This window comes from Hyperoodon ampullatus (genome assembly GCF_949752795.1).
Source record: "Hyperoodon ampullatus genome assembly, chromosome: 11".
NCBI lineage: Eukaryota > Metazoa > Chordata > Mammalia > Artiodactyla > Ziphiidae > Hyperoodon > Hyperoodon ampullatus.
Window position 1 is genome coordinate 80303783 of NC_136924.1, and position 13108 is coordinate 80316890.

At 44.7% G+C, this 13108-nt stretch overlaps 1 protein-coding gene across 1 annotated transcript in view; it reads right to left on the reverse strand.

The window, feature by feature from the left end:
• BMAL2 (basic helix-loop-helix ARNT like 2) overlaps positions 1–13108 on the reverse strand; it is a gene marked incomplete at both ends in the record, with an annotated part of 92853 nt that extends 79745 nt beyond the window's left edge. Inside the window, one exon of the mRNA XM_079714728.1 lies at positions 13078–13108. Coding sequence (XP_079570854.1) covers positions 13078–13108 — 31 coding nt within the window. The remainder of the gene's footprint in view (positions 1–13077) is intronic.

Here is a 13108-nt window from a genome sequence, read left to right on the forward strand (position 1 = left end):
TTTTTATTATTTGAAAAGTTTACTTTTGGAAAGCCAAAAAGTCTCTCTGTAACTTCTATCCAACACCCCTATGTCTGGTAAGTCTAGTAAGTTTCAATTCAGTTGCAAGTACTTGCATACTTACTATTGTGCAAGGCACTGCATTAGAAGCTAGAGAGGATGCAAGGATAAGTACGACATGGCATTCACCCTCAAAGAGTTCAGTCAGATAAGTATAGAAATAACCCAACTACAAGGTGGAATGGAAGGGATCTTTGGAGAACTCTGGGTCACAGCACTCCATGAAGGCTTCAGGAAGGAGGTGGCATCTCAGATAGTTTGTATATAGTATAGAACCCCTCAAACTTTGGTGGACAACCATAATATCCCACACTTTTGTCCTAAATTCTTCTCTCCCTTAAGCCAAACCATGTGATTCTTTCAAACGTTACCCATAGGTTGCCTTGTCACTAGCCTGGTTGCTCTCTTCTGAACATACTTTGGCTAAAAATACTTTGATGTGTGGTGTGATCGGAACTCAACATCCAAGAATTGTCACCTCCACAGAGAGGAGAGCAGAACTTTGAATGATAATGTTCTGATTACACTTTCATTATGTGTAAGACTGCATTAGCTTTTATGTTATACGTTGGGCCTTCACTTTAAAGTGTTGATTCGGGCTTCCCTGGTGGCACAGTGGTTGAGAATCTGCCTGCCAATGCAGGGGACACGGGTTTGAGCTCTGGTCCGGGAAGATCCCACATGCCGGGGAGCAACTGGACCCATGAGCCACAACTACTGAGCCTGCGCATCTGGAGCCCGTGCTCTGCAACAAGAGAGGCTGCGATAGTGAGAGGCCCGCGCACCACGATGAAGAGTGGCCCCCACTTGCCACAACTAGAGAAAGCCCTCGCACAGAAACGAAGACCCAACACAGGATAAACAAACAAACAAATAAATAAATAAAATTTAAACTGTTGCTTCATTCATGTAATTTTAGAACTGTAACTGACATTAGAGATGGTCTAGTATAGCTCCTTCTTCTTCCAAGAAAGAAACAGAGTTCCATAGTTGATTAAGTTCCTTGCCCTTTATCATACGGCCAGGCATTGATGGAGGAGGTACTGCTATGGAAGTCTCCTGATTCCCAGGTAGGGATTTTCTGGAGTAAACCCAAATCTGTCTTTTCTACGGGCTGCTGTTAAGTCACATCTTTACCATTTCATACATCTGCATTTTGTTTTACACTGAGGTGCTGGCCCTTTTTTTGTTGTTAAGTTTAATCTTCTTTGGTATCACCCTATCAACATCTTTTTGGATTCAGAATCTGTCTACCAGATTGACTAAGCCTCCTTAAAATATGCCATCTGCAAAAGTGACCAGCATGACATTTACATTTTCAAACCAAATGTCTGGCTGCCATGTTGAACAACAACAACAGAAGAGCCAAAGAGGGAAGAGCAGGGAATTATTCACTGTGACCAAGTACAGCACAGACAAAGTGAGAGCTCAAGTCAGAGTCACAGAGGTCAGCAAACGGTTGACACTAGGGAAGAGATATGAATGGTCAGAGTGGACTCAGACAATCGCTCAGCAGATAGGAGAAAGGATCCACTTTGGGGTGGGGAAAGCAGTCTGGGAGTACGACAGTGAACAATGCAAGGGTGTCAGAGAGCCTCAGGGATTCAGTTGTGTTTGCTGCATGGACTATGTTGGGCCTCCTGGCTTAAAATGGGCCAGAGGGCAATCTGGTTTCCTATATGACACATCCCTGCTACTAGTAAGGAGGGGCCAGGGATCCCCCAGGCTTGCTCTGTGCAAAGGCATTTACATTCCAGAGCACGTGTGAGGTAACATGTGGATTTGCTTACATGGTTCCCATCTGACTAGGTACTAAAAATGGCTTTAAAATAAGCAGGTGCCCTGGATCTCCTGCATGGCATATGCTAAGGCCCTCCATATCTGGTCATGAGGGCGCAGTGCTCAGGGTGGAACACAAACCAACTGCATGGGTGTGAATGGGAGGAGTAGGATACAGGAGGACAGGAAATTTATGGTTTCTAAACCTCAGAATGAGCTAAGTTTGCAGCACAACAGGTACAACACAACAGGTAGAAAGGGCATGGGAGGAAAAGAGCTAGCCAAGTCCCCTGTTGGCCTAGTCACCTGGTGAGTGGAACCTGTCAGCTGTGGCCCTTGGACATCCTGCATATCGTGCCATCAGCACACACTCATCAAGCTCCTATGAAGCAGACACCGTGCTGTAGGGGCTGAGAATATGATGGTGACCAGAGACCGCTCCTTCATGGAAATGGAAATCTGATCGATCCTCCTGTAATACCTGGGATTCTACCAGGTATTAACCAAAGGCTTGAGTGCTGCTGGTGGTGCGGTGAAATGGAAAAAAAGGACAACTTATTGGGAAAAGGCATCATTTACGCATTTCAATGAATAAAATCTGGAACGTGATCTTAAATGTTAAGGTTCACAGCCCACTCGCTTGCTGTATGACATTCAATGCCAAAGATGTTATTCCTATAGACTTTTAACAGTTCCTTAGTTCGTTCATTTGTTAACGAGTTGTTTCTCATCTGATAGAGTGGGGAAGTGGAAGATTCTCTTGGCTAATTCTTTATTTACTATTTGATTCAATTATTTACTATTTGATTCAACTACTGTTTGATTGACCTATATTCAAAAGTACTGCCTATTAAGTATCTGTTTTGATCTGGAAAAAAACAAACAACTTTTGCTCAAAAAGATAAAAATTACTATAAAATATAAAACCCTAAAAATATACACCTGATTTTCTTAATTTGCAATAAAAGGTTAAGAGGAGGGAAAGGGAACAAAAGACATTATCCTGTCCAATTCACTCACCTTACAGTTAAGGAAACGGAGGCTCAGAGTGTGAAACAAGATGCCCAGCTGTGTGTTACACTACAGTTTCAATAAAAGAAACAGAACTTAAATACAGTAGCCTCTTTTGGAGAAACAGTTCTCATGCATGTCCACTCTCAATCACTACAGTAATTCAAAAACAAAAACAAAAACAAAAGCACTCAATGCCACTGGGGAAGGCAGTCCTCCCTCCCACGAGCTTTTAGCAAGCAAGCGGTGGGTAGCGCTTTTGGGGGAGGGAGTTACACTACTGCAGTAATATACTGAGGAAAGCTATAATCACAGTGGGTCTGGATTGCAGTAAGACATTTTTTTCAAAGATGGAGAGTAGTGAGCTACTTTAATTCTCCAATATAGCCTTGAGAAAAAAATGGATGAGAAGAGATTTTCGGCAGGAACATGAGTTAGGCAGCACTCACTGCAGTAAACCAGACTGGTCAGGAGAGTGATAGAAAAGGGGATTAAGTCACTATGCTGGGCGAGATCACAGCTGCTGCTGCTGTCAGCATCCCCACTTCCACCACCACCACCAATTAAATAATCTTGCACTGAATCTTTACATGCCAGGCACCGTGACCTTTACATACCTTATTTCGTACAATCCTCATAACAGCCCTATGGTGATGGTTTAGCGTACGAGGAAACAGCCTCAGAGAAATGAAATAACTTGCTGCAACAGTCTTTTTGCTGTGTCAGCTTGGCTGGCTACAGTCCTCAATTCACTCAGTCAGATACGAATCTAAGTGTTGCTGTTGAAGGTATTTTGTAGATGTGATTAAACTGCATAATCAGTTGACATTAATAGGGATGACTGTCCTAGATTAGGGTCAGGGTTAGAGTAGGGCTAGGGTTATCTAGGGTTATCCTAGATGATATGGGTGGGCCTGATTTAATCAGTTGAAAGGCCCTAAAAACAGAGCTGAGGCTTCCCTGAAGAAGAAACTCTGCTTATGGACAGCTGCTTTGGTCTGTGCCTGAGAGCTCCAGCCTGTCTTTTCTGATGGCCCATCCTACGAATTCCAGGCTTGCCTGGCTTGCTCCCACATTTGCATAAGCCAATTCCTTGTAATAAATCTCTTAATATATATACCTCCTACTGGTTCAGCTCCTCTGGTTGAACCCTGACTGGTATACATGCCAAAGATCACACAAGTATTAGGTGAAAGAGCTCACATTCTTCCAAAGCCAAAAGTAGGCCAGTATTCCACACTCCCTCCCAACAGAAGTTCAGTTTTAGACATCAGAACATCACAGAAATGGCACTTCATCCAGAGGTCTAGCAGGCTTTGAAGAAAAGGATAAAAGCTCTGGAGGCCAGTCTGCCTGGGTTCAAATCCTGGTTCTGCTACTTACTATGCAAACTTTACCTTGGGCAAAGTACTTAAAATCTCTGTGTCTCAATTTCTTCCTCAGAAACATGGAACAGTAATAGTACCAACTTTACAGATTTGCTGAAGATTCGTGAATCATACCATGTCAAGCATTTAGACAACTAGCACATAGTAAATCCTCAATAAAGGCTAAGAATTATTCACTCTTTAGAAGAGCCAGAAAGTGAGAATGATCCACGCTAAGCTTTTGAAATGGGGCAAAGGGGGAAGAGAAACACCCATGATGACTCTAAGGAAATCGGAGTCATGGGAAACCACGCAGTTATGATGCAGAATATAATCAGAGTGATATAAGCACCTAAGAATGCTTCCCTGATGATGACTGTTGCAGAAAAGGCCAATCTTTCAGAGGCATTATAACCTAATCCAGGGATGGCAAAAGCAAGCAAAAGCAGTTCATTCAGAATTTGTTCCACACGGAAACAGAAAATTCCCCTAACCTGGTCCAGGCCTGATTGATCCTCATGCATAAGAATGCAGGGTTCAGCATTTTCAATATCAGCAGGTTTCTCCAAAAGTCACAGAAACATATTTAGATTTTGATGGGCTACCCCACATCATTGTTACACAGGAAAATACAACGCTTGCAGGTTATGAGTATATAGGAAACACGATGTAGGCTATTATCATGATTAATAGTAGTCAGGTATGATTTGATATGCAAAATTCGATACAGAACCTACAAAAGATACCATGGTTCCTCACATCTAAAGTATCAACAAAGTAAGACACCTTCGGTTAACTTTGGGAAAAAAAAATTTGTCAGTGTTCACAAAAATATTTGTGTATCTCTTCACCCAATGGTGATTATTCTAGAAAGAAGAAGACCCTTTAAAAGGGGGTGGGGGGGAGAAGCACTGCCACTGCAACAGGAGAACGCTAAAGTCCTAAAACTGAAACATAATATGAGTTTTAAAAGTAATAAAACCCAACATGACATTTATGACTTTAATATTATCTACGGATAACGTACCATAGTTATAATGATGATCAGAATCTAAAGCTGCCTTCGGGCCCTTCCTAAACAAATAGCTAACAAAAAATTATTTTAAAACCTCTTGATAAAGAATTCGGCCTAGATGTCTTCTAAAATTTGAGGTGTGAATTCGAACGTCCTTCTAAGATCAGGCTGCTTGGTTTGCGACCACATGTCCCAGAGGTGGCAGTGGTTACTGCTGCTGAAAGGAACTGACAAGCCAAAAGCTCTAGTTGAACTCAAGTTGAAAAGTAAAGAAAAGAGAATTGTCCTAAAGAAACCACTAGCCCCAGGATGCCTGGAAAATTGAGTGTGGTCTCTCTTTTCTAGGTCAGTGCTGTTGCCTGGATGACTCATTCCAGAAGAGACGGCCTCCCTACAATGCAATATGGTTTGTCTCCCTGGCAGTGTAAGCGCTGCCTACCTTTGGGTACCACGTAACTCAGAGAGGAAATCCAATACTCCAACCAGGGAGCTGGGAAGAAAGACAGATGTAGAGCCGGAGATTGCGTTCAACTTTTTCAGTTAAAACTATTCTCTAGATTTTGGCAAAACAATTACTAATCTTCACTATCTTCTATGCCTTTAAACACATATTGATCTCTGCTGTGAAAAGCGTTCAATTTCAGTTCTGCTCATGCTATGCTGATGTCTCTTTTACAATCTATATTTCTACAAAATACATATGGCTTTGGTACTGTCTAGGCTCAACAACAATCTCTTCTCCCTGTATTCTCCTCTCCTAAGAAAAAAAGATGCACAGGTATTTTGATATATATAAGTAACTTCTAAGCCAGAGACCCTCTGCACGGTGTCTGAATCAAAATAAGAACATCTTCTGATGTTACCACACACAGGTGTTTCCAGGAGTGCTCTTTTCACATTAGAAACATGTTCTCACTTGCATGGCAATGGATTCCTTTTGGTTTATAAACCTTCACTGTTTGTTCTGGAAGTCAAGGTTGAGAGCCTGGTGCAGCCCTATCCCGTGCAGCTGCATGGGAAGGGTCTGACAGCAGGCCAGGAGCACCTGTCCATAGGAGGGGCACATCAGTGACGGGGACAGTGGAACAACATAGGGCATTACATTGAACAGATGATGGAAGTCCAGGAACCTGCTTCTCAACTGGCTGCAATGGGAATAAATGAAATAGCACTAGTGATGCTTTTCAGAAGAAAGAATGTGAAATGGATTTAAAGATATAGGCAGCTACTTTTTTTCAGGGAAAAGAGGATGAGAGAAAGTAGTGTCCCAGGTGCACTTGGAGTGAAGGCTAAGACCATACAACTCATCATCTGCCAAGAACCAGGACCTCTGATTTTTTTCTTTCTGATCAGAAATATGCCACAAGTAGCCTTTCAGGGTGATACAAAAGCTCTCTTGCTGGCCAGGGACCAAAAAGAAGATGCATGGATCTTTCCTTTTGGAGAGAAGGCAAATCACCAGCCTGTAACTCAGGCTTTCTATGTTAACTGTCCTGCCGCATCATAGGCGTGGGAGGGGAAGCCCTCAGTGGCACTAACAAGACAACGACGGGTCAGTTCTTCCTTTTCCACTTTTCCTGGCCAGACCCAAAGGATCTTAGCAGCAGTTTTTCCGAGCACATCACTGACAATTTTCCATAGCCATACCTAGTCTCTGACCTGGATGACCCTCTTCTGGGCTGCCTCCACAAGAGTTATCTAGTCATCAATAATAAACTTGACCTCTTCTCTAAAAGCCTTCTCTGAGTCCCTCCCCCACAAACTAGATATAATTTTTCCCAACTTTGGGTGAGGAGGCTCACTCCTAGCAGTTAAACTATAGATTTTGCTAAGGTCTATCTTATACGAGACATCAGGCTTTTCACCTCGCCTAATACATCTTATAAGCTCTTTAACCCTTTTGCTTGCTTTATCCATTTCTTTATCTGTGTTTGCCTAGAACAGTAGTACGTATGTACTGAATGGATACTTTATGAATGAACCAGCCCTGCCTGTACCTCAAACCAATATTCACTTAAAATCGATAAAACTTGGGCTTCCCTGGTGGCACAGTGGTTGAGAGTCCGCCTGCCGATGCAGGGGACACGGGTTCGTGCCCCGCTCCGGGAAGATCCCACATGCCATGGAGCAGCTAGGCCCGTGAGCCATGGCCACTGAGCATGTGCGTCCGGAGCCTGTGCTCCACAACGGGAGAGACCACAACAGTGAGAGGCCCGCGTACCGCAAAAAAAAAAAATCGATAAAACTTGATTAGGTACTTAATAGGTACAAGGAGTTGAAGATTGTAAAGATGATCAAGAACCAACCCTGTTCTCCTAGGAATGTACAACCCAAGGATGGAGCTAAGATGCGTACATACGCCGTGGCAAGCAGGCTCAAATGTTCTCATAGGCACACCAAAATCTACAGTGTGGAAATAGAAGGGGAGAACCATTTCCATCTAGGGATGGGCGAAGTTCTGGGAAGTGTTCATGAGAAGAAGAAAAATCATTTGTTGAACATCAGATTTCACTACATAGTTTGGAATCATCTCATTTAATTCACCATAACTCTCCAGGGTAGGTACATTTTTAACCCCCATTTTATAGATGAGGAAATTGGGGCTCAGAGAAGTTAACTAATTTGGCCGAGGTCACATAGCTAGTATACAAACTTGCACTCACATTCCCAATGGCCTGGCTCCAAAGCTTGTGCTGATTTTCCTACATCACATCTTCTGTTCCACAGTCAGATGAAACATAGTGATTCCTGAGCTCGGCCTTCAAGACTCCTACAGGCCCATCTGGAGGGAGGGCAAGACAGTCCAGGAGCAGCGAACAGCCTAAGCAGAGGCCTGGACGTGGGACCGTTTAAACCGTGTGGGGAAAGGCACATAACTGAGTCTAGTACGTGTAAGGGAGACACAGTGGAGATGTTTTGGAAGAGAAAGTCGATGGATGCTTCTCTACTTTCCCTGTAATAGGCTCAGAATATACAGTAAAGCATACTTCTTACCTAAGTAAAAACATTAATAAAATATTGTAAGTGAAACATTTGCAATGTATTGGAAACTGCTGTTTTATAGCAATCATCTTGACCCTCAATTGTAAGTATCCTATCATGCAAACCATGTTGAGAGGAAGAATGAGTCTCTATGTCCTTTTCCTTCAGTCTTCTTTGTTTTTCTCTCTCTGTAAAGATACTATCTAGAGATTTAAATCATAAGATTAAAGACTAGAGAAACGAGGGCTTCCCTGGTGGCAAAGTGGTTAGGAGTCTGCCTGCTAATGCAGGGGACGCGGGTTCGAGCCCTGGTCTGGGAAGATCCCACATGCCGCAGAGCAACTGGGCCCGTGAGCCACAATTACTGAGCCTGCGCGTCTGGAGCCTGCGCTCTGCAACAAGAGAGGCTGCGATAGTGACAGGCCGGCGCACCGTGATGAAGAGTGGCCCCCACTTGCCACAACTAGAGGAAGCCCTCCCACAGAAACGAAGACCCAACACAGCCATAAATTAAAAAAAAAAAAAAAAAAAGACTAGAGAAACGAAATACTGGTAATTTACTTAGAAAAACGACAAATTTCTTATCATGCCAACCAACATTTAAGTATTTTCAAATGAGAATTTTAACATTATATAACTGGACTGATTTAAATATTTTAATTAGTTTTAAAATATTTTAAGGTTAAAAATTGGAGGCTGGGTAAAGGAGATATTATAGCCTAAAGTGATATAACACTACGTGTCAGAGACCAGTAAATGTGACTTCACCCGAGTAAGAGAAGAAAACTGGGTGGGGAGCGTGTACAGCCAAGTGCTTCATAAATTAGCAGTAACTATCCAGAAACACTACACACTATGGCAGAGAACTTCTTTCACCTGGGGTCGCAGCTCCACTAAGAGCTTAAATTGTAGGTTCTTCTAAGTTCTCAGAGCCTCCTGCCACCCGGAAGGAGAGAGGCATTGGGTGAAGCAGGGGGTACAGAAGGGGGAGCCACTCCATACAGCAGACTTGCAAAAACCAGAGCAAGAACTCACTGTCTCAAAGCAAAGGCAGATGGCTCAGGTACACTTGTCTCCTGCAGGGCACCTGGCTCATGAAGCCCCTGGTGATGCTGATGCTGACCCAGATCCCAGGCACCTGCGTTACTCAGCTGTCGTGGTGGAAAACTGGAGGTCTTCGGCTCAATGCGGCAACTGAAATCAGGGCTATAGAATGAAATGTCATCACCTTGTTGATGATGTCCTGAACATTAGGTAAAGGGTCACCTTGTTGATGATGCCCTGAACGTTATGTAAAGGATCACCTTGTTGATGATGTCCTGAACATTATGTAAAGGACATTTCGAAAGGATGCTCTAATCAATGTTCACTGCACAGAAAAGGATCATGCTTTTTAGAACCAGGAAGCCTTTCCACAAGGAAAAAAGTACACTGAAATCACTATATTTACGAATATTTTGGCTTTCCCATATATTTTAAACATTAAATTCCTTTTTTTTTTCCAGGAGTCAAACTTTGATGGGTCGGGGCTTCCCTGGTGGCGCAGTGGTTGAGAGTCTGCCTGCCGATGCAGGGGACACGGGTTCGTGCCCCGGTCCGGGAGGATCCCACATGCCGCGGAGCGGCTGGGCCCGTGAGCCATGGCCGCTGGGCCTGCGCGTCTGGAGCCTGTGCTCCGCAACGGGAGAGGCCACAACAGTGAGAGGCCCGCGTACGGCAAAAAAAAAAAAAGGAAAACAACCACTTTGATGGGTGGCAGTCCCTGCCCTCCCTCCCTCCTCTCCCCCATCTCCCCTCACCGCCATCCCTCCTCAGCCCTCCCCCTTCCCCCCGTGCTCCGTTTCTTACGTCCCCATCCCCTCCTCCGCCTCGTTGTCCCCCATCTCCTCCCCCTGTCCTCCCCTATACACCCTTTCTCCCCGGCTACTTCCCTCTCTCTCTCCTCCTCTCTCCTTACTCCACCCCTCCTCTCCTCACTCCTCCTCCCCCTTCTCTCTGTTCCTCTCTTTTCCTCTCTTTCATGTTTTAATGTGAAAAGTAATTTTAGTCCATCCTGGTTTATCCTGAGTAATGCACGTCAGGCTGAAACTCTGCCTAAGGATCTAGGCCAGGAAAAGGAGTTTATGCAAAGTTGATTAGGACATGACTTTTGAAGTCACGAATGACAAAAATGAACTTAAGGCACTATAACTGCAGAAGTGCACAAAAATGAACTTAAGCCACTATAACTACACCTCGAAAGAGCTGGGTCTGATAACATCACAGGTGAGAACACGGGACGGTAAAAGATGGGGGTGGAGGGAAGAAAGGTGAGAAAGCTGCCCCTCAGATGCCTGGACCGAAGAGCAAATCTGGCAGTCAGTCCTGGGAAATGTGCTGCTCCCCCAAGATTGCCCACTTCCTAACTCCAAGGATTCTGGAATCAGTTACCAGGAGGACGCCCAGGCACTCGGCAGCTTGCTTAATCTTGGTGTTTACCATAAGCCTGTCAAAAACAAGTGAGCAGGCAATTATGTACCAGCTGAGTTTTGGTGGCCATCTTCAAAACCAGGCCCCCAGTTTTTTCAGCAGTGGAACCAAACCATAAGGAGGTTTCTCCATACACCAGTCTTAGATTTTTTTTTTTTTTGGTCCCGCTGCACAGCATGCAGGATCTTGGTTCCCTGACCAGGGATTGAACCCGTGGCCCCTGCAGGAGAAAGGCAGAGCCCTAACCACCAGACCTCCAGGGAATTCCCAGATTTTTATTTTACCGTGAGGGCCTAAATGTCAAATTGCCTAGGAAAAAGGAATCTGCAAGGATTTTGTGCCAGGGAAAAAAACCATGGCCCTGGATTCTGACATAGAGAATTCTGTTTTGTTTTAGTTTTTTTCTCCAGGAATGGGAGAACTTGTAACAATATTTTTTTTCTCCCTCTTTAGATAAAGAGGGTGTCTGGAAGTGAGCACACTGCTCATCAACCATCCAGCCAGACAGGAAAGAAAGGAGAGCAGCCCAGGCAGTAGTCACAGATTTTAACTTCAGGTTTGTCCATTTCTGGCTACAGCCTCAGTTTTCTCACCTCATCTATGAAAGGGAGATAATATCTCCTACATCACAGGGCTGCTGTGAGGCCACAGAAGGTCTCCCTCATGAAATGCCTGGCACATAATAGGACCTCAATAAATGCTGGCCCTTCCGGGCCCCCATGGAAACTTTGCTCCTCTTACCTAAGAAAGATGAGTGTTGATCACTCCCAAGTTAACATCTGGTATTCAGCTAAATATCAGTAAACTTTGTCCAAATACTTGTCATAAGACTTACCTGGTGAAAGCCCTGTTTTGAATTGGTAGGTATATTTTCACATCTCTTTTTTTCAGAAAAGCCCAAATATTCTTTCAATTTGGCCAATTTCAGCTTGTGTGCAACAACACTTTCTTAATAGACTAAATGAGATTCATCACTTTCACAAAGCAAATTGAAGCTGTAAATTAATAACTATATTAAGCTAATATTTACGGCATACTTACTATTTCCCAAGAACTGAGCTAAGCACTTTATAGGTATTTAAATATATTCATCTCATTTAATCGTCACAATCCTATAAGACAGATACTATAATTATCCCATTTTACAGATGAAGAAACTAAGGCTAAATAGCAATAATTTAACCCAGGTGACAGAGTAAAGGGGCACAGTTCAGTCACAGCCAGAGCAGAGAGGATGTCTGAGCTTAAAACGATGCATACTGCCTTCTCTTTTCAAACCAGTGCTTACTCACATCTTCATATCGTCCAGAAAGACTTCAAATATTCACATGACAGAATTTTAGAAATCTCCGCATGATCCAAATCCCCACAAGTGTATTAGATTTTTCAAAAGCACCTCTTCTCATGATGCTGCATTTCAGAGAAGAATCTAAACTCATCACAATATTCCAAAAGGAAAGTGGAGATTTAATAAACTGCTTCCCTGAACTTCTCTCTGCCAGTCTTCCTTTAGCTATTTCTATGTTTTTTTTCCTGACTCCTGTTCGTCTTAAGTAACAAATATTTTATGATCAGCCCATAATTATGAGTAGTCATACGAAAGAGACCGCCAGTAAATACCAGAGAGAGGAAAAAGACGTAGCAACGCTTCCAGCTCAAGTCACAAAAACTCCAAAGAAATATAAAACGAAACAAACCAATTCCACTGATGGCTTTCCTAAAGCTGTAGTGGCACAAGAGCCGTCTCTCAGACAGAGAGCTGTTGCGGTGCAATCTGTGGTTTTCGAGAGTAAGAAGTGCGGGGAGCCCTGCCTCCCCGCGCTCGTCTGCCGCTGGGCAGTTTTTGAAGAAGGGAACAGAAGTGAGTATTTCCAGTTCAGAGGGGATGGGCTCGCAGAGGCCGAGCTCCTTTAATGGCTGCTGGCAACTGGTTTATACACGGGAAAAATGAAATCTACGGGAAAAATGAAATCTAAGAAGCCCGCACAGCAGTCCCTGCAGACTGCGAAGTGAACGCCCAGTGGTGGGCGGGGGCAGGCTGCTCGCCATCACAGGGTGGATGGTCCCTCGCCAGCTCACCTTCGCCGACACGTCCGGCCCGGGGCCAAGAAACTGGACTGCTGGCAGTCCGAAAGCCGGCGGCAATCGCGGGCGTCACTCCCCGCCTCCCGCTCTCGGGGAGGATGCGCGGGGCAACGCACCGCACCTGTACCGCAAGGGACGACCTTGGCCCCGGAGCCCATCGCAGGGGATGCCGGGCCGGAGGACAGCTCCCTCGCAAAGTACGCCCACCTGGCGTCGCCGTGCCGGCCGCTCGCCCCCCAGCCCGACCCAGGCGCCCCTAGGGCATCGGGCGCCGCTCCCGCAGCTGGAGCCACGCGCCCGCAGCCTCACCTCTCGCCGCCTCCTCCTCTTCCGTCGCCAT